The following is a 22,996-nucleotide window of genomic DNA, read 5'->3' on the forward strand; positions in this document are numbered from 1 at the left end:
ACATTTGTGTTGTTAAAAATGTTTAAAGAATATTCCACATTCTTTTCAAAATGTAAAGATTTTTTTGTTGTTGAAATACAAGCTCACAAATAGCCTCTATGTATTTACATGTTTTAAGGGCGAAAATATGTGAATCCCTTAAGACTCCTTCAAAACCGCTCTCAAAGGGCACCTACGCAGAATAGCCTACCTATTGTAAACTAGTGTAATGCTTATGGTGTCATCCACAGTTAACAGTTTTTGTGTTGAGTTGTGCTTGAAATGTACTGTAATTCTGCCAAAAGTTAATAAATACATCAATAAATCAAATCAAATCAAATCAAATCAAATCCTTCGCTTCTTTTGGTCTTGTTTACATAGACCTGGTTGCTTGTTTCTCGACTGTCTCTCACACAATCTGGCAACACCGGAATGGAGGCTCGCTCCGGGTTCATTATGTTTTAAAGTGAGATAAACAATAAGCTACGGGTTGGATCTTCAATATTTACATTGTAAACAACAACAAGAACAACAACAAGCAAACACACGGAGAGCAACAGCAATGGAGGCTCTGGGTGGAGGAAGACCGTATGAAGTGGACACAGCTAGTACGGCCGATTTCATGATCCAATGCGAGGTGAGCAGAAAAACATGCAGTCCTGTTACACACACACACACACACACACACACACGCGCGATTCACGATTGAACTGTGTGGGCTGCAGCCTGCAGCTGCAGGGCACCATGCAGATCAAAGTAAAACTCTAGGAATGTAGTTGTATAATCTAACCTACATATTATGTAGGTTAGGTAGGCGTAGGCCTACTGTGTTGTTCTCCCTGCATGGCCTTTAAAAAACAAAAACAAATGCTCCACTGTCTGGAGTAATTAAGGAGCGTTGCAGTGTCTTAGCCGCAATTTGCAACTCTAGATTTTTTTACAATGGGCTGAATCCAGAGTTGCAATACCCTCCATCAACTTCCTATGCATGTTTTTTGGTTTGTGATCTCCTGGTCTTAAATGACGTTAAACTCACCAACTTTGCAGCTGCAGTCCAAGCTTGAATTATCCTCTTTCAATCTGGTGTCGCTTGTTTATCATAAAAATCCCCCGTAGACATGTTATGAGCTACTTTCTGTCCAAAATATTCCACAACTATTATTCCGAGCCGCCATCTTGGATTTTTTCAACGTGCCATAAAACAAGACGTGAGGGGGAGCGCTTGTTTAATAGAATCTTACCTGAGGTAAGACACCCAAAGAAGAGGCCGACACCCTAGGGAGGGAGGGACGCTATTAAACAAGCGCTCCCCCTCACGTCTTGTTTTATGGCACGTTGTGTGCAACAACGGTGTTGCTATTTTCTATTGCATAGCCCTGGTTAGTTTAGTTTAGTGTCTTGTTGTGCATGTTCTAGTTCTACACGTGCTGCAGGACTTTGGTCAGCAGGCTATTCATAATTGACTTGAGGCTGCAGGCAGGAATGTTGTTGTTTTTGTCACGTGCACTATTGTTGGTAGGTGTCTGTCAGTCACTCTGTCAAGGGACCTGAATTAGCAACGTCATTGTCCTCCTGTCTATCATGTTTTGATGAATTGAGTAGGTCTACTGAAAGCACCTCATGGAAACCGCACAGTTGCCTTTAGTTGTCTGGTAGAACTTTTGTTAAACTCTTGTAGCCTGCTGGGGGTCCACACAGTCCACACCATATATAGGCATAGACCCCGCCCAATCCACTGAGTGAGAGCACTGCTTGTCTTCGGTATTATGATCCGCTCGGGAGCGGATGATATCGTTACCTCATGTTGTAGTCATTGTTTTGTAGTCATCAGGGTGATATCGCTACGTCATGTTGTAGTATTGTTTTGTAGTCATCAGGGTGATGTCGTTACGTCATGTTGTAGTATTGTTTTGTAGTCATCAGGTTGATGTCGTTACGTCATGTTGTAGTCATTGTTTTGCAGTCATCAGGTTGATGTCGTTACGTCATGTTGTAGTCATTGTTTTGTAGTCATCAGGTTGATGTCGTTACGTCATGTTGTAGTATTGTTTTGTAGTCATCAGGATGATGTCGTCACGTCATGTTGTAGTATTGTTTTGTAGTCATCAGGATGATGTCGTTACGTCATGTTGTAGTATTGTTTTGTAGTCATCAGGATGATGTCGTCACGTCATGTTGTAGTATTGTTTTGTAGTCATCAGGATGATGTCGTTACGTCATGTTGTAGTATTGTTTTGTAGTCATCAGGATGATGTCGTCACGTCATGTTGTAGTATTGTTTTGTAGTCATCAGGATGATGTCGTTACGTCATGTTGTAGTATTGTTTTGTAGTCATCAGGATGATGTCGTTACGTCATGTTGTAGTATTGTGGACAGATGACCAAATAATGCTGTTCAGTGCTGCTAACTGACTTGACTTTCATGCTTTATTCCTTTGCAGAAACTAAAGGATCAATTGGTTTTTCAAGGTAAGGATTGTTATTCAGATACTTTTATTTTATTTCAACAATGAATATTTAAAATAATATATTTGGCAGTTCGGGGGGAATACATAATGAGAATGTGTAACACATTTTCTATTTTTATTTTTCCCTGAACAATCTCTAGGCCAGGATTATTCTAGCGGCGTGTCGTCATCTCAGGATTCCGGCGTGTCGTCTCAGTCACAAGACTTTACAGATCATCCAGGGCAGTACCCCCACCACCACTCGGGGCGTCCTGACCCAAACATGCCGCCCTATCACACAAATGACCGCTACATGTCGGCAGACGCAGAGAGAGGTGCTACTGCCTATCCCGGCGAGGGGCATCATCTGCACAGACGTGACGATTATCACAGGGAATATGGAATGGACTCTGAGGACAGAAGAAACTTCCACCAGGAGTCCGGCGGTGGTACCAGGCGTGATTTTAGGGAGGAGATCACTCACGGACCAACCTACCACAATGAGGCTCCTCTTTACAGGAAGCCCTCGGCAGGAATAGAAAACCGCCTCGGGGGGTTTACGGGAGCCGAGCACGGCGTTCCTTCTGCCGAATCCGCGGGGTCTCGCAAAAGAGCCTATCCAGGTCACAACCCGCATGGGGCAACATATGCAGAAGGTGACCCTCACAGTCGTGCTTACCAGCCAGGAGCTTCTTCCATAGATTTCTCCCATGGAAGGGTTCCCTTTGACATCGACACTCACCTCGGGCAAAGACGGTATCCCGACGAGTCCTACTCGAACCCCAGATCAGAGCCCCACCAAAGACCCTACCCTGGAGGCGAGGGTGAAGACGGGGCTTATTACCCTGAGGACAATCCCTATCGACCGCTCTACCCTGGCGCTCACCCACAGCGGGGGCGGTCTCTAGACGGGGAACCCAGCAGACCTGGCAACGCTAGCGGAGCGGGTAGGCAGGATCTGAGGGGCCAAGACGTGGTCAACAGGCAGAGGCTTGCCGAGCCTACGGAAATGGGACCATGGCAAGAGGGGCCAGCAGCAGCATGTGAGCCTAGCTTCAGCGGGAGAGCTCCCCCTATGGCCAACAGACTCCCCGACGGTGCCAGAGCAACGCCGGACGTCCCAGAGCCGTGCGGACGTCGTCTGCAATGGCCGTCCGAGGATCATCAGATGAATGAAGGGAAAAGAAGGAAGAAGAGCTTTTCAGACGCCGCTGAAGAGGAGACGGAGAGAGCCAAGGGGATGTAAGTCTGGATTCAGTATTTTAGCCGTGAAGCACCCCCACCCCGTCGGACTAAATCAACAACCTCTAAAGTCTCATTTTACCGCTTTCCTCGCAACAACAAAGCTACTGGTCTCCCAAATGTGGCTGTGACAGGCCGTCTGCCCCACACTGAATACTATCGCCATGTTATTTCATTGTGTCAACTAAATCCTCCATTAGAGATCGTGTTAATGCGAACTGGACTGTTACCACCTTCAATAATAATGATAATAATAGTCTTTATTGTCTCCATCATATGTTTTGTACTATGTGTATTAATAATTCTACTCGAGTTGGAAGCATTAAGACCCATTTTAACCCTCAATGGCTTCCTTTCTGAAAAATAAAGTTATTGTAAAAAGATTCACGCGTTTAGGTATTGCTATGTGGTGCATAGCGACACATTTTGAGCTTGTAGATCTGCTATCTTTTGCGGTTTTTAAAAGTAACAGTTCCCACCCGACTCGGACGATATCGTTTTATGAAACTCATCATCTTCAGAATCTGTTTGTACGTTATTTGTCAACAGTTTATTATTATTGTTATTTTATTCCTTCTTAAAGGCAAGAGGGGCCAGCAGGTGATCACCAGGGACCAGGTCTAGGACCAACGACACAAGACATCCATGGACCTCAGAGATGCATGAACGAACCGGTAAGAAAGCCTTGCTGAGCCATGAGGCCCATAGGGCAGGAACCATGAGGCCCATAGGGCAGAACCATGAGGCCCATAGGGCAGGAACCATGAGGCCCATAGGGCAGGAACCATGGGGCCCATAGGGCAGGAACCATTCGTTTGAACTGTACCCATTCTACAATCTGTGAATAAAATTTCCAATCAATCAATCAAACCTCAACCTTCCAGCCTCTCGGGGCGGACACTAACGACAAGGCCACTGAGCTGGTCTATCGTAAAACTCGGCTTTCAATTGAGAAATCATATCTGACCCGTAAGAGAAAGAGGGAGACCCGCACACTGTCACTTGCTGCTTCAAGAGCTTATATCTTTGAGTCAAACGTGCAACATTTCGGTCACTTGCGACCTTCTTCAGGCATCAGTTCAATGTCGGCCAGTTTTGAGCTATGCCTAAAGAAGGTCCCAAGAAAGACCCAAACGTTGCATGTTTGACTCTAAATAAAAGCTCTTGAACATGCAGTGCGGGACCTCCCTCCTTCTCCCACACGTCTGCTGCTTTGTCGCCAACGCATCTGCTTAAAACTGAACCAGGTGTGCGGAAGTCTTCCCTTCATAAGAAATTATATCTGGCCAGCATTTACTTAATGGTTTGACAGTTTTATATAATCCGTATAATGACGTCTTCATTGATGTGGCATATCACTGTAATGACATCCTGTTCTTTCTTTTTTAGGGCCAGTACAACACGGAAAGTCACCCTGACTCTGAGAAAACTCCACAGTCTGGCAACCTCTCTGATCTAATGGTAAGCAGTGGCGGTACATTTACTTATGTACTACTGTGCCTAAGTACTTTTTTTCTTTTTTTTTAAAACATATATTTATTCATTTTCTTTACAGTACAAATAAGTATTTTCAACAATTTACATATATTCCCCCCCCCCCCCCCCACATCCCCCTGGCAGCACAAATACAAACAAAATCTTATCACGAAATGATTTGACAATAATAAATACAAAACAAAAATAAATAAATAATGACAAAACAAAAAATAAAACGAAAATAAAACACATTACATACAGTTAAACAAACAGATTCACAATGTCCGTCACAGTTCCCTACCCCCACCCCACAGCTGACTACTCCAATGAACCACTATACATCCAAAGCCTCTTCACTATCACCTCGCTTAATGAAGTCCAAGAACTTCTCCCATATCTTATAGAATACCGCAGGTTTCTTCCTAATTACATATGTTAGTTTCCTGTGACCTAAGTACATTTTTGAGGTATTTGCACTTTACTTGGGTATTTAAAATGTACAGCCGGCTACATTTCATTCTACTACTCTACTACATCTCAGTGGCAAATACTGTACTTTTACTCCACTACATTTATTTTAAATCTTTAGTTACTATAGTTACTTGGTAGATTTTGATTATGATTACAAAACATACAGTAACCACTTCAGCTCTACGATGCAGCCAATCTACCGATCTACTGGCCTGGGGTCCACCTGCTTTCTACGGCATAGGCTGCTCCCGGCAGGATCCGCCGGGAGAATCTAGACGCAGCTGCGCGACATGAGACTGATTAATTAGAGCGACAGAGATAGAGGAGTGTGTGTGTGTCTGTCTGTGTGTGTGTGTGTGTGTGTGTGTGTGTGTGTGTGTGACTGTGTGTGTGCGTCAATTTAACAAAGCTTCAGACGATCAGAAAACAGCCGAGAGTGATCGGCGTTTGCGCTACTCTATGCTGTAATTGAAGTGGACTCGGTCCCAGACTTTTCTTTTTCTCCCTGGAATTTAAAACGTCTGGGTTTCCGAGGCTACCGATCTACAAGCTCACAATGCGGCGCGATGCGTCGCATTTGTGAGCTTGTAGATCTGCTATTTTCAAAAGCCTTTTATACATTTGAGAACTCGAAATGAGACATTCTGCATAAATGTGTACGTTTTACTTTGGGTACTTAAAGTACAATAGCCAATTATTTTGTACTTTTACTCAAGTAAATGGACTTTTACTTGTAACAGAGTAGTTCTACATTGCATTATTTATACTTTTACTTGAGTAAAACATTCGAATACTTTTTCCACCACTGATGGTAAGCTCCTGAGTCATTCGGCGCACAGCCTGCCCCAGCCAGTGATTTCTGCTCTAGAGGGGCGTAGCCTGGGCGGCATTCCTTTTCGGGTTTATGATCCGGGTTGGGAGCGGGTGATATCGTTACGTCATGTTGTAACTTGTAGTCATTGTTTTGTAGTCATCAGGATGATATCGTTACGTCATGTTGTAACGTGTAGTCATTGTTTTGTAGTCATCAGGATGATATCGTTACGTCATGTTGTAACGTGTAGTCATTGTTTTGTAGTCATCAGGATGATATCGTTACGTCATGTTGTAACTTGTAGTCATTGTTTTGTAGTCATCAGGATGATATCGTTACGTGATGTTGTAACTTGTAGTCATTGTTTTGTAGTCATCAGGATGATATCGTTACGTCATGTTGTAACTTGTAGTCATTGTTTTGTAGTCATCAGGATGATATCGTCACGTCATGTTGTAACGTGTAGTCATTGTTTTGTAGTCATCAGGATGATATCGTTACGTCATGTTGTGCTTTTTCCCCCTGTCGTCTACTAGAAAACTATTTCTAGCTTGGAGATTGAGGGTGTGGACGATGCAGACTTCCTGAAGAACGCACTCTGCAACCTTCTTAAAGACTTCCAAGCCAAGAAAAGGACAATGGAGAAGGTACACCATGCATTTCCATAACCTATTAAGACCCGAGTTGCTCAGTGGCTCAGTGTCCTTGTGGTTAGAGTGTCCGCCCTGAGACTGGGAGGTCGGGGTTCAATTCCCGGCCCAATGCCTCCCTGCTTGACACTCGGCATCAAGGGTTGGATTGTGCGACATACTAGCATCATGTCCAGGATGTTTACTCACGCTCAAGCTGCCTCACGCTACAGAAACAGGAGATAGGCTCCTGCCCCTATGGGCCTCATGGCTACAGACACAGGAGATAGGCTCCTGCCCCTATGGGCCTCATGGCTACAGAAACAGGAGATAGGCTCCTGCCCTATGGGCCTCATGGCTACAGACACAGGAGATAGGCTCCTGCCCCTATGGGCCTCATGGCTACAGAAACAGGAGATAGGCTCCTGCCCTATGGGCCCCATGGCTACAGACACAGGAGATAGGCTCCTGCCCCTATGGGCCTCATGGCTACAGAAACAGGAGATAGGCTCCTGCCCTATGGGCCCCATGGCTACAGACACAGGAGATAGGCTCCTGCCCCTATGGGCCTCATGGCTACAGAAACAGGAGATGGGCTCCTGTCCTATGGGCCCCATGGCTACAGAAACAGGAGATAGGCTCCTGCCCCTATGGGCCTCATGGTTACAGAAACAGGATATAGGCTCCTGCCCTATGGGCCTCATGGCTACAGAAACAGGAAATAGGCTCCTGCCCCTATGGGCCTCATGGCTACAGAAACAGGATATAGGCTCCTGCCCTATGAGCCCCATGGTTCTTCAACGCTACTTATTAAGACCTGAGACCCATTCTAACAGGTTTCATGTAAAACTTCTGTTGCTATATAAATCAGTGATTCTTAAACTTTTTCGTGTAAAGGAAATGTATTTGCAAGGCCGACGGTCCCATATCGAAATATTTTGTTCCCGTGACCCCCAGAAGCATAGATTTGAGTTTAAAAAATAACACCCGTGTGAAGTGAGGGGCGCTCATATATTAAAGTCTAACTCATGTTGATTAGGTGATGTAATGGTGATGTAAAACAGTGTCAACACAGACATTACATGGCATTAACCATAAAGAGACAATATGACGTAATAAGGGACAATATGACGTACATTTTCCCTTCATTGTCAATAGCGTTCTTAAAACGAACATTGAACTAAAAACAAACATTAAACCTGTATAAAAACCAGGAATTGTGTGAAGTGAGGGGCGCTCTTTGTATCGTCAGACATCCCATTCCGTGCTCAGCCAATCAAATCATCGCTATGGGGTGATCAGCCAATCAGAAACATGACGGGTGACCTCCCAGTTTCAGGGCGGACACTGTCGGGTCAACTTATTACAACATCTCCACGTGGGGATGTACTTTCTGAAGTGGTGGAAAATTGCTATATACTGTACATGGCAACAACTACCCCAAAAGGGTTTCCCCGTCATGAATGGGTTAAAAGAGGAGGGGTGGGATTTAATGAATATTCATGTATGGTCATCCATTCTCGTAGCCACAGAGCCCAGGCCGTGCAGGCACGTCGACTGATCTCCCCTGTATGAGCAACGACCAACGAGCAACTCCTCCAGGCCAGCGAGACTTAAACGTCACAGCAGGTCCTCGAGAAGGCCAACGGACGCCTGCACCAGCCCAGCGTGACTTCAAAGAAGAACCACAAGACAGGCGCGTTGACAACCAACAAAGGCCGCCGCAGGAAGCTCGCAGACGGCAGCAGCGGGACAGCGACGAGCGAGGGCAGGATGCGCGCGATGATGGAAGCCACGGCGGGTGTCGCCACCCTCCTCTGTCTGACGTCTCGCGTCGTCTAGCCGCCGAAAGCAGCCGCGCAGCATCGGACGCCTTCAGATTACACTACGACACGGAGGCGGAGTCGGATGAAGAATGGAAACCGATGAGGGCGCCGAGGGCACCGAGCAGATGTACTCCATTCCTAGATACCGCTAGTAAGTAGCAGCCAGTGGCGGCCTTACATACAGTATGCTTCAATCGTTTCAATTGAAACAGGCCTCGAGCTTCCAGGGGCCTCCCCCCAAAAAACCCATTTATTATTATTATTATTTTGTAGTAGTAGTAGTAGTAGTAGTAGTAGTAGTAGTAGTAGTAATATTGCATTGCATCACAGCCTTCCAATCAGCCTTGTCAATAATTATTCAGCCTCATCCTGTACGTTCCCTTACCACTAGTTGTCAGCAGGTAATAATCACTGCAGGTACTCGACCTGTCATGCCACGTTGCATTGTATAGCCTATGCTGTTATACCAGTAATTTCCAGACGAAGTAAAATAATTCTTTAATCAAGCTGCTTTTGTGTATTTTTCTACTTGGCTTTGCTGTATGCTGTTCATGCTTTGAAGTCCGATAACACACACTGACAAAAAATAAATAAATACATTTATAATAATAATAATTTATTATTAATTATAAAAATGATGACGTCATGAACAGGCGTGATGAGATGAATGTCTTTTTTTACGTATTGTATGTGTGATGTAGCCTATGTGTTTATGACAGTAGATGCATGGTAACTATGTACGCATTGTACGGTATCTCTGTATTTATGACAACCCCGCTTCATTACTGCAAAACAGCTATGCAAACGTGTGTGTGTGTGTGTGTGTGTGTGTGTGTGTGTGTGTGTGTGTGTTTCATGTGGTCAAGCCGTGGGAAGCGGTGAACGCACTCTTTCGGATTCCTCCGACACAGACGTGGATGATCCAACGTGGACACCGGTGAGGGAGTCGCGTCCAATGAGTTCTTCTGATGCCAGTGGTGAGAAGACCTACATGTTGATGTTTGAGATGAAATTAAACTAATGTACCCGTATTCATACTGTACTAGAGCGGTGCCCGTGGGGCACTGGCCTTCTTGGAACGATGCAAGTTGGAAATGCACTGCACACCCCATGGTGGTGTGGAATGTCTGTGTCGAAGTTGAAGTCATTTGGGGCGAAAGGTTCTCGAGTTACGTGGATTACAGACAGACAGACAGAGACTTGGTGCATTCATAGATGTGATGTATTTGATGATGACAATGTTATCTCTGCATGTGATGTATTACATGTGTGCTCATTGTAAGTAACTCTTAACTCTTAGTAAGGATAAGAGCTAAATGTCTCAATTGTGAATTGATTTGATTTCATGTACATCATATTTACCAAAACTACCATAACATTTCTGTGATTTCAGACTCGGACACAGAAGCGCCACGGCCAACGTCTAGATTACCGTCTGTAGGCAGTGAAAATACAGGTAAGAACAAAACAAGTCAATGAATGGAATTGAAAGTGGACCAAAACGGGTGTACTACCTGCTTGTCAAACAAGTGGACAAATACATTTGTATCCTATATCTGTTGGAGATCTGTTTGTTTGTTCATTTACAAAGCTAACCCCCCCCCCCCCCCCCAACTGAGTAGTTCTACATTGCAGTATTGGTACTTTTACTTAAGTAAAGCATTTGAGTACTCACTGAAACACACCAACATGTTTGACACCAACTTATGGGGGTCCCTGGCATAGCTTTTCAAATGGGCGTCCGCGGGCTAATAAGTGTGAATGTGGGGGTCCTTGACATTAAATAGTTTGGGAACCACTGTTATATAGGTCCTGACACCAACATGTTTGACCACTGCTCTGTGATGCTATAGAGCACTGGTTTTCAACCATTTTCATATCAAGGCCAATTACTGTATTTATATTATTCGGCATTTGAGCCACGGACCACCATTTGATGACATTTAGCCTCTCAGACCCATCTGAGCCACAGACTACCATTTGATGACATTTAGCCTCTCAGACCCATTTGAGCCACGGACTACCATTTGATGACATTTAGCCTCTCAGACCCATTTGAGCTACGGACCACCATTAGATTTAGCCTCTCAGCCCAAAACTAAAGAATATTTTTCTGTCGCTTTTGGCAAACGTTGATCAACATAACAATTATTCTACATTCTCTGATTGTGTAAATTAAGTCATGCAGATGTTTGACAATACTTAATCAGTGCCGGGATTTCGTTCAAAATAGGAGCTCGGGGTGCCGGGCAGATATGGCAGCTTTTAGTCTGAAAGCCCACCCGTTCTGTACAAAAGCCGGGAGAAATAGACTTTTCAGAAAGTATTTATTTAAAGACGTTTACGCCGCGGCCAAAGCCAACTCTTGTCGTGACAAATCATGACAACAAACAACATTTTTCGGCTGAACAAATAATTATAAAGAAGAAGAAAACGGCAGGTTACAACACTTTTGTTGTTGTTTTTCTTCTTTGTAATTATTTGTTTGGTCCAAAATATTGTGTTTGTTGTCATGATTTGTCACGACAAGAGTTGGCTTTGTACGACGCTTATAAGGTCTTTAAATAAATAGGTTTTGAAATGTTCATGGGAAAAATGCATTGGGAACTATTTCCTGGGCCATCATGAAAGGGGGCGGGACAGCAACGCTCTATAATGTTGCTTGGTTACCTCACTATGATTACTATCACATCTCTCTAGAAGCGTTAATATTTTAAACGAGAGGCATGTTGAAGTCAGAAATGAAGACCGTAGTATAGCCATCTGGTCAAAATCACTCAGAGCAAGAAGGAAGTGAACGGCAGCGCGCATGTGCAACCAGCAAGGAGTATGGTGCAGAAGGAGACGTGTGTACACGTCCACTGGATCAGTCGGTTGGATTAGTTATGGTGGTTTCACACGTCGTACGGTCTGAATGTGTTCACCCTTGAGAGCGAAACATGAAACCAAAATGGACCAGGGCCACTCTTTGTCGTACATTTATTGCTTTGTCGATTTGTTGCGTTGTCCACCCAGATATTATGCGTTGGAGTCTCTACAGCGGGGCACTGTAGGCCAGTGCCCAACGGGAACTATCCGGACAGAGGCCTTTTTGGGGCCGTTCTGGACAACCGTGGGTCCGACCGACTCCACACCTGAAACTGCACTCCCGGTGGTGCTGTGTGTTGAATTTGAATTTTCTGGGGCGAACGGTTCTCGAGTTATGTGCATTACACACAGACAGACCGAGATATGTATCTATCTATGCATGTGATATAATTGATGACGATGTTGCCTATGACAGTAGATGCATCGGTACTATGTATCTCTGCATGTGATGTATGGTCATTGTCAGTTACTTTGGATATGAGCTTCTGCTAAATGTCTCAATTGTGAATTGATTTGATTTCGTGTACATCATATTTACCAAAACTACCTTAACATTTCTGTGATTTCAGACACAGACACAGAGGAGCCACGGCCAAAATCTAGATTACCATCTGTTGGCAGTGAAAATACAGGTAAGAACACAATGAATGGAGAAGATGTAGTGGACCAAAACAGGTGTGCTATCCGCTTGTCAAACAAGTGGACAAATGCAGTTGTATCCTACGTATATCTGTTGGAGTTCTGTTCAATGCTTGTATAATTTACAAAACTAAAACCCAGAACAAAAATGTATTTTATGGTAATAATGTATTTCTATACTTTTAGGTCCAACAGAGCAACAATGCGAAGCGGACAACGTTGATGTAGGTGAACATAGCACAGCTGCAGAGCGCGAGTGTGGTGACGAGCCTGGCGGAAGTGGTCCAAATGCAGATCCTGAGTGGTCTAAAACCAACTGGCAGCCAGAGGACATTCCTTTCACTGCAAAGCCTGGACTTATCAACGGTGCTGCTGCTCTTGATTCAGACGCACCAGTTGACTTTCTTGAGCTATTCCTGACCGATGAGCTGCTCCAGTATATGGTTGATCAGACTAACAACTATGCAAAGAGGTTCACTAAAACGGTAACATTAGGCAGAGCACCATATTCATCATGTCACCAATGGAAACCTGTCACAGTTCATGAACTAAAACACTTCCTAGGGCTCCTTTTTCTCACTGGTATCATTCATAAGCCTACGATGAATATGTACTGGTCTAGAGATGAATTATTAGCTAGCCCCTACTTCAACAAGACCATGACTCGCAACAGGTTTGAACTTATATGGAGATTTCTCCAGTTCAGTGATTTCACATTAGACAATGGTACTGACAGGCTGTACAAGATCCGCCCGGTTTTAGATTATTTACTCTGCAGATTCCGTGAAATGTTTCAACCAAACACTAACATTTGCATTGATGAAGGTACGCTTCTTTGGCGTGGGCGTTTAAGTTTTAAAGTGTACAATCCTCAGAAACCTATCAGATTAGGCATAAAATCTTATATTTTGTGTGATTCTGAGACAGGGTATTGTTTCAACATGAAGCCCTACTGTGGAGATGCTACTCCCCTGGGTGAAACAATTCTCTTCCTTCTTGATCGCCTAGTAGGTTATGGCTATAGATTGTTCATGGATAACTTTTACAATTCTGTAGCACTGTGTACAAATCTACTTGATCTGAAAACCCATGTCTGTGGTACACTAAGAAAAAACCGAGGTGAACCAGTAGACCTTAAACAAGTAAAAAACTCTGATCTGAGAAATGGGCAAACAATAATGCGTCACAATGACAGAGTGATGGTCTTGGCCTGGCAGGACCATGGCATAGTGAAAATGGTTTCAACGTTCCACCAGGACGAGATGCAAGAAGTTCTGGTATGGCAGAGAGGCTGGAAGGAAAAGGTGCCAAGACACAAGCCTGTTTGCGTTGTAGAATACAACAAATCAATGAACGGTGTCGATAGAATGGACCAACACATTGTGTACTACCCGTTTATCAGGAAGACAGCCAAGTGGTACAAGAAATTTATAGTCTACATGTTTGAAATCTGTTTGTACAATGCGTTTATCCTTTACAAAGTTAAAAACCCACAGGGAAAGTGTAAATGCCAACTCACATTTCTGCGAAGTGTCATACATCAATGGGCGGGCCTGTCGGGTCCGCTATATGACCTTCCACCTGCACCCAGACCGAGGGCACCACGCACGGACCCTCAGTGCAGGCTGGATGGCAACTTTGCAGCCCACGAACTCGTTCTGATCCCACCCGCCCCCAAAAAGCAGAATCCATGTAAGCGGTGCAGGGTTTGTACCAGGAAGTCCAAGCGAGGCGAGACGAGGTACATATGCAAAACCTGTTGTGTCCCCTTACACACGGGGAGGTGTTTCACGCTGTATCACTCAAGGCAAAACTACGCTGATGCTGAATAAAATGGTCAGTGGTGTGAAAAAAGTACTAAATTGTTTTGCTTAAGTAAAAGTATCAATACTGCAATGTAGGAATACTTTGTTACAAGTGAAAGTACGTTATTCAAAATGTACTTGAGTAAAAGTCAATGAAAAGCCTTAAAATGGTGTGATCGTTTGTTGTGTTGAAAAATAATCCAAATTGCCGATCAACAACAAAGATCGAAAGACGAACGCTCCTGTATTGCGTCGCCATTGCAATAAGAATGCATGGAGCCTCAATTTCCCAGAAGCCTTAGCAAGTCAGTGCGACTGATCTTTTTCCGGTGACATCATCCGAACACGTCACCTATCCCATTCTGCCCGGTGGAAACCCTGTGTGTCTTAAAACGTATTAAAAACGGCAAATTAATCAATGAAAACAACTCATGGAACTCGAGCAGAGACGATGTACCCCGAACCAGTGGATTTCAAACCAATCAGTGGCCGCTAGAGGCGGGATCAAGGCGATACTGATGATGTATTGAAGCTGCATCCACCGCGCACATGTAAGACCGGCTTTCGGCAGGCCTCACTCTAGCGCCGAGCCACGCCATCTAGGTGGCCAGTGTTCTGTACCATACTGTACTGTACCCTACTGTACTGTATTGTTACATACTGTACTGTATTGTGACGTACTGTACTGTAACATACTGTACTGTGCTGTACTGTACTGTACCATAGCAGACTACTTACTGTACTGTGCTGTGCTGTACTGTACCCTAGCAGACTGTACTGTACTGTTGCAGACTGTACTGTACAATACTATGCTGCTGCGTGAGTGTGTGCGCGCAAATGGGGTGTGGCCTAAAAATTATGTCCCCAGTGTCTACAGGTAGGAACCCTACACCCCAAAGCAACCAGAAAGATATTTTAAAATAGGCTTGTATTGTGAACAGCAGGGTTTTAGGCTCTTAGGCCTTGTTAAACACAGATACCAATATAATATAATATAGCCTACTTTCTTTCCATAAATTTTAAATATATTTCTGGTGCCTATATTTTGAAACAAACAAACTGTGTGTGTGTGTGTGTGCGTGCGTGCGTGCACGGTATGCAGAATAAAGAGGATGCATATGCAGCAGTGACGGTCACAATTAAGCAATATTAAACTCAGGAGTCTCCGAATGAAAAAGATTGTAAAATAAAGGCCCATTATTTTTTCCTCATTTGAGCCACGGACCGCCATTTTGATGACATTTAGCCTCTCAGGCCCTCACCCAGGATATCTTGTTGTCGTTGGATATGATATTGTCCACAATTCCATCCATGACCATGCGGTATTGATGTGGTACCATTAGGAGAGATAACAGGTTTAGGTTTAGGTTTATTTATTTAGCACGTATAGTAGTACAACAAATAGACAATAACATATCATAAGAACAAAAATACAATGCAAGGAAGGGGAAGAAGCCAGCTGGCTTATTTGGAATCCTTTCCTGTATGGAAGAGGTCATTGATTTAAACAGATTAAAAGTGAATTAAGAACAATACAAAAGTCTACAAGTTGGCGAAGGGGGGCAGCTGTGCAGTAAAGAAATAAAAACACAGACTGCACAGAAAAGGTAAATAAACAATACAACAACAAACACAAAAGAAAATATAACATCAAAGTAAATAATGTAATCTACAGAGGAATAAATAAGATATTTCTTCAGATGTTTCTTGAATATTGGCAAGGATAATGAGGACAGGAACTGGTGCACACACAGCCAAGGAAAAAGGTGAATAGGCCTAATTGTCTAGACTTCTTGTAATGCAGATGTTTAACAATAATTTAATGAATTGCATAATTTGTATAATAAATTGCATTTTTATAGCGCTTTTCCAAGTACTCAAAGCACTTTACAATGGTTCATTCACACACCAATGGTGGAGAGCTCACACCGACCAACTCATTGGAGGCAATGCAGGGTTCAGTGTCTTGCCCAAGGACACATGTGGACAGGAGGAGCCGGGATTCGAACCGCCGACCCAGGGAACATTGGACGACCTGCTCTACTACTCTTGAGAGAGCTAAAGATCTATGAGGGTCCATTTGCTTTCTCCATCATTTAGCTGGGGACCACCTGGAACCGCCTCAAGAACCACTGGTTGAGAAGATAACCACAATGGAGGTATAGGCCTGCTCCCGGCCGGTGGGAGGCAGCAATGTGCCGAAAAGGCATCAAGTCTGCAGGAAGTCACATGAAGATTCAAGAAGAAGGAGGAATGCAGGGTTGCCATGTCCGCTAATTATAAGCCACGTTGGGCTTGTTTTTATCAGTGAAGTTGCTTGTAAATATTTTGTACCTAATGTTGTTTAAACTAGGGTTACATTTTCAAGTCAAGGACCCCCAAATTAATATATATTTGTCTGTGGACCCCCGTCTGAAAACATGTTATGCCAGGAACCCTAATACAAGATTTGTGTTGTTAAAAATGTTTATAGAAAATTCCACTTTTTTCCCCCAAAATGTCAAGATATTTTTTGTTGTTAAAAATTGTAGATCTACAAGCTCACAAAGCATCTTATCAAATAGCCTCTATGGGCACCTACAGACGTGTACCGCAATTCTGCAAACTGTTCAATCAAACTGTTCAAATGAATCAATCAAATGCTTGCTTCTTTTGGTCTTAATTGTTTTCATAGACGTGGTTGCTTGTTTCTCGACTGTCCCTCGCACAATCTGGCAACACCGGAATGGAGGCTCGGGTTCATCGTGTTTAAAAGTGAGATACGGGTTGGATCTTTAATATTTACATTGTAAACAACAACAAGCACACGGAGAGCAACAACAATGGAGGCTCTGGGTGGAGGAAGACCGTATGAAGTGGACACTAATACGGCCGATTTAATCCAATGCGAGGTGAGCAGAAAAAACACAAAATGCACACACACACACACACACACACACATTCACACACACATGCGGTTCTTCAAGTAACATCCATGATGGAAACGTTGGCTACCATGCATGTTTTCCTCCGAGGTGGTGGAAAGCCTGGCGAGGCGAGGTTACCATGCATGTGCAGTACTGTGTGTTGTTCTCTCTGCATGCAAATGCTGTCTGCTGCGATGCCTTTTTATTTTTCGTTTTGCAATTGTCCGCCGTTATTTCGGGAAGAAAAACAAAAACCCTGCACCTTTTATAGTGCCTCCATCGTGCTCGCCTTAAATCTTCCGCTCAAATAAATAAGTGTGGTATTGTGCAACAACAGTGAATTGCTATATTTTCTATTGCATATGTCCCTTATTTTGTCTTTTTTTGGGTGCATGTTCTGCGTTTATATCATTTACTTTTGAGCACTTTTTGCAGCACTTTGGTCAACAGGTTATGTTTATATCATTTACTTGATGTTTGCTTTGGGAGCCTGCAGGCAGGAATGTTGTTGTTTTCACTTCTCTTGGACTGTTTCTGTTAGAGCCATTTTCTATTTATGATAATTTGCATTTAATCTGATATCTATTGCCTGCTATATGTATTGTTTATTTTGTGGTCATTTAAATTACTATAATCGCGCTATGAATTTGATGGCTTGAATGGAGGTTTCCCCTCCCCTTTTGGGAAATGATTTGTAGGTGCTAGGCACGCAATGACAGACAGGTGACTCCCTGCTGGGAGAGAATGTGACAGACGGGGAAGCTCAAAGTTTGTTGACCGCGCCTCACAGGCTCTTTTGGTTTATTTGAATACAAAGTTTATGTTATAAGAAGGAGAAATAAATATGATTTGTTCTGACAAAACAAGCCGATCTCCATGAGTATTTTGAATCAAGAAGAGAGGCGACGCGAGTAATATAACAACAATAGACTGCAACACCACCCCGACCAACAGTGGCCTTATTTGTTTGCTAAGAAAGGCCACGATATTAGTCAACAAACTCCGCATGGTGCGGTAGTAAAGGACGGCAACATTTCACAACTACAAGCGGCTTGGAAACGGCGACATTGACGACAACCTCACCTTGGACTTGAAGTTGTTTCCCCAACGGGCCGTGAGTAGTAGCCTAGCCCAAGGCTATAAAAACAAAGGAGCTGCTGCTCAAATTATGAATGAAATGTCGCGCCGATGCGCTGTTGCTTTATTGGAGTGAATTAAACGAAAAGCAAATGTTGCGCGCTGATGCGCTGTTGGGAAATGGATGCGCTGAAATTAATTGGAACGAAAAATAAATGCTGCGCTGATTTTGGGAAATAATAAAATGGATGCTTTGAAATGAAACTAAATGAAAAGCAAAATGAAATGAAGCAATGCTTTGCATAACTGAGAAATCAAATCAAAGGGAGGTTATCAAATAAAGTCTTTGATCAAATTCAAACTGTGTGTGGAGAACGTTACTGATTTAACAATATGGAGGAGGTTGACCCCGCCGCGGCGGAGGATGATGTTAAATCACTATGTGGAACGCGCAGAGGGAAACTTGGTGTTTGCACTCGTAAAATGAGAGAGGTTCAAACTTTGCTGGTACCGGGTGGAAATGTGAAAGAGGTTAATAATGATGTTGCCTCATTTAAAATGTCACTGGATGAATTCGTTTACTATCATGGGTTGGTTCAAAATCTCCTGTCTCACGAGACAAAGAAGGATGATAATGATACATGGTATGAACCAAAACTAACTGTGTTTCACGAGTTCTTGGATGAAGTTGACACGTGGGTAAATGAACAAAACCAACAAATGAGTGTGGAACCCCACGACAGTGCCTCAAATGTGTCAAATGAGTCAAAACGATCAAAAGCAAAATCAACTAAATCTACCACTTCGTCAGTCAAGTCAGCCCGACTCAGGGCTGAGACAGATAAGGCTGCACTCCTTGTAAGGGCATCAAAATTAAAGGCAAAGCAGGCTCTAGAAATGGAACAGGTTAACATGGACCAGCAGCAAGCTATTGAGCAGACTAAAATACGAGCCAGACTGGAAGAAATGGAACTGGATATCAGCCTGGCTGAATCGGACGCTAGATTAATGGTCCTGGCGGATTATGAAAGCAGTTCACAACCACCATCAGTGCTTAAATCACAACCACAAATGCCACATCTTAAATCACAACCACAAATGCCACAGTCAAAATCACATGATGCCATGAATGATTATTATGAAAGTAAAACCAAAAACGCAAATGCAACAGTTGACCCAGCTGAGCCATTTCCAGTCAATCCAAACCTGACTTATTCACTTGGAGCCAGACAAAAAACAACATTTCAAGGAATGTCAAACCGTGGCCCAGGGCGGCCACCAGCACCAGCACCACCAGTATCAATTCACAGGACCCAACAGCAGCAACCAATGAAATTTGGGACAGGAACTGGAGTGTCAAACAATGACAACTTCTTGACTGTAATACAGAGGCAAAATGAGATTGCTGATTTACTGATTGTTCAGCAAAAAATGACATCACTTCCCTCTATAGAAATCCCAGTTTTTAATGGCAACCCTCTAAATTACCAGGCATTTATGAGGTCATTTGAACATTGTATTGAGGAAAAAACAAAAAGCCGCCAAGATAGGCTATATTACTTGGAACAACAATATACCTCAGGGCCTTGCAAAGAATTGGTTAGGAGCTGTCTTCACATGAATGCTAACGAAGGCTACATTCAGGCCAAAACCCTGTTAAAGAAGCATTTTGGTGATGACATGAAGATTGCAAGTGCCTATATGGAAAAAGCTCTGAATTGGAACTCTATTAAATCAGAGGATGGAGATGCATTGCACTATTATGCACTTTATCTGAGAGGCTGCTGTAATGCAATGAGAGATTTGGAGGATATAGAGGAGCTGGATAAGAACTCTAACCAGAAACTGATTGTGTCCAAGCTGCCCTATAAATTAAGGGAAAAATGGAGAGCAACAGCTTGTGACATTTTGGAACGGACTCATAGGAGAGCCAGATTGACCAACTTGGTTATATTTATGGAGAATCAGGCTAGTATACTGCAAAACCCGCTTTACGGTGACATTGATGACTCACCTGCCAATGTGAAGACTTCAAGACCCAGAACTGCTGTGGAATCTAAATCTAGCAGATCTACAGGCAGGGGGAGTAGTTTTGCTACTACAGTGGCAGTGCCTGACAACAAAGCTGAAAAGTCACCCAGCAAAAGCAACACGCTGTCTGGTGGATACGACTCCTCATGTCTCTACTGTACAGGCAAGCATCCTTTATCTGAATGTCAGAAACTGAATGCACAGGAGCATGAAACTAAGGTTCAGTTTTTCAGAGAAAAGGGCCTATGCTTCGGATGCATAAGAGTAGGACATTTGGGTCGTAATTGTAGACGAAGAATGACCTGTCAGATTTGTGATGGCAAACACCCTACTATTCTGCACAGAGCCAAACCAGAGATGGCCAAATCTAATAGAGCAGAACAGCATGTGAGGCAGGAGGAAACATCGTCTGTCACCATCGCTCTGGTGTCACTTGAAGAGGGTGAAAGAACCGGGGCTGGTAAAGACTGCATACTTCCTATAGTGCCAGTTCACGTGAAACTTTGCAGTGGAAATAGGAGCGTACTCACCTACGCCTTCCTGGACCCAGGTAGTACAGATACATTCTGTACAGAGAAGCTCATGAGGCAGCTTAATGCTAAAGGACGCAGAACTGAAGTTCTCCTGCAGACTATGGGAACAGAGAAAACTGTGAAAAGCTTCGAGCTGACCGGTCTAGAAGTAAGCAATATGGAAGGGGGTACATACCTAACATTGCCCAAGCTGTACACCCAAGACAAGATACCTGTTACAAAAAGAAACATACTTGCCCAGACGGATCTTGATAAATGGCTTTATCTGCAGGAGATCAAGGTCAGAGAAATTGATGCTGATGTGGAGCTTCTCATTGGAGTGAATACTCCAAAGGCTATGGAGCCATGGAAAATCATCAACAGTCAGAAGAACGGCCCCTACGCAGTGAAGACATTGTTAGGATGGGTGGTGAACGGACCACTTCATGCTTCCACTGCTGTGGATGAGAAACCTATGGCCTTAGTAAATCGCATCTCAATTATTCACATTGAGAACCTCCTCAAAGAACAATATACTCATGACTTCCCAGAGAAGGAGTATGATGAGAAAAGAGAGATGTCGGTTGATGACAGAAAGTTCACACAGATTGCATCCAGTTCTGTTACACTCAAAGACGGTCACTACCACTTACCTTTGCCACTTCATGATCAGAATACCATCATGCCGAACAACTACCAAATGGCTGAACAACGAGCATTGTACCTCAAAAGGGATGAGGTCTATGCAGCCGAGTATAAAGAGTTCATGAGTGACATCATCAGGAAAGGATATGCGGAAAAGGTACCACCAGAAGAGCTACACCAGGAGAATGGCAAACTGTGGTACATACCACACCATGGTGTCTACCATAAACGCAAGAAAACTATCCGTGTGGTCTTCGACTGTGCATCATCCTATAAAGGTACATCACTCAACAAGGTACTCCTTCAGGGCCCCGATCTAGCCAACTCGCTCATTGGTGTTCTGCTCAGGTTCCGGCAGGAACCCATCGCTGTTATGGCAGATATTGAGGGCATGTTCCACCAAGTGCGTGTTAACGAAGAGAATGTAAACCTGCTCAGATTTCTGTGGTGGCCAGATGGCGACACCAGCAAAAGTTTGGAGGAGTACAGAATGAGAGTTCATCTCTTCGGCGCTGTATCTTCTCCGACCTGTGCCAACTTTGCTTTGCAAAAGACTGCAGATGACAACCGTGAGAAATTCGATCCAGAAATAGCTGACACAGTCAAATCAAATTTCTACGTCGATGACTGTCTCAAATCTGTAGCGACGGAGAAACGCGCTATACAGCTCGTTAAAGACCTGAGACAAATCTGCTCTCTAGGTGGATTCAAATTGACCAAGTGGGTTAGTAATAGTCGAGAGGTTCTGGCATCTATCCCTAACGATGACAAGGCAAAACAAATCAAGAATTTGGATCTTGACAGGGAGAAGCTGCCTAATGAAAGAGCCCTCGGTCTGTACTGGGACATTGAGAGTGACATATTCAGTTTTCGTGTTGCCGTTAACAACAGCACCCTTACCAGAAGGTCAATTCTCTCTACTACCAGCTCAGTGTATGATCCCCTTGGTCTCCTTGCGCCGTTCATCTTGAAGGCGAAGCAAATCCTTCAGCAGCTCTGTAAGGACAAATATGGATGGGATGAGGTTGTTCCAGTGGAACTGTCAAAACCATGGCAGCAATGGCTCAAAGATCTAGACCAGCTGTCCAGGTTTCGAATGGACAGATGTGTGAAACCAAAAAACTTTGGTCAAGTTGAAACTGCAGTATTGCACCACTTTAGTGATGCAAGCGAACAAGGTTATGGAACTGCAAGTTACCTGAGGCTCACAAATAGCAAAGATGAAGTTCACATCGCCTTTGTGATGGGGAAATCAAGAGTCACTCCTCTTAAAGTGATAACGATTCCCAGATTGGAACTCACTGCGGCGACACTGGCTGCAAGGATGGACAAAATGCTTCGATCAGAGCTCCAAATAGAGCTCCAGCCATCCATCTTCTGGACTGACAGCCAGTCTGTGTTGAAATATCTGCGAAACAAGACCAGGAGGTTCCACACCTTTGTGACCAACCGGATTGCAGCGATCCATAACCTGTCAGAAGTTAGCCAGTGGAGGTTTGTCGACACCAAACAAAATCCCGCTGATGATGCATCGCGAGGACTGAACATTGACTCCTTCCTCAGCTCTGAAACATGGCTTCAAGGACCAGAGTTCCTAGGAAAATCTGAGGCACAATGGCCAAGGACTCC

The 22,996-nt window shown here is 43.8% G+C and overlaps 2 protein-coding genes across 2 annotated transcripts in view; both read left to right on the forward strand.

Annotated features, from left to right (window-relative positions):
* Window positions 1-458: 458 nt before the first annotated feature.
* LOC308332343 (uncharacterized protein) lies at window positions 459-9,043 on the forward strand (the record flags this gene model as incomplete). The annotated part of the gene is made up of 7 exons (XM_080788195.1): window positions 459-616; window positions 2,421-2,448; window positions 2,588-3,668; window positions 4,252-4,342; window positions 5,058-5,129; window positions 6,966-7,076; window positions 8,585-9,043. The coding sequence occupies exons 1-7, from the start codon at window positions 542-544 to the stop codon at window positions 9,041-9,043; spliced, it is 1,917 nt and encodes a 638-aa protein (XP_080644321.1). The 5' UTR covers window positions 459-541.
* Window positions 9,044-16,959: 7,916 nt separating this feature from the next.
* The window catches only part of LOC308331777 (uncharacterized protein), a gene marked incomplete at its 3' end in the record, with an annotated part of 64,373 nt that continues 58,336 nt past the window's right edge, over window positions 16,960-22,996 (forward strand). Inside the window, exon 1 of the mRNA XM_080787273.1 lies at window positions 16,960-17,087. Coding sequence (XP_080643399.1) covers window positions 17,019-17,087 — 69 coding nt within the window. The 5' untranslated portion in view covers window positions 16,960-17,018. The remainder of the gene's footprint in view (window positions 17,088-22,996) is intronic.

The sequence above is a fragment of the Protomyctophum bolini genome (genome assembly GCF_963924005.1).
Source record: "Protomyctophum bolini genome assembly, chromosome: 17".
Classification (NCBI taxonomy): Eukaryota; Metazoa; Chordata; class Actinopteri; order Myctophiformes; family Myctophidae; genus Protomyctophum; species Protomyctophum bolini.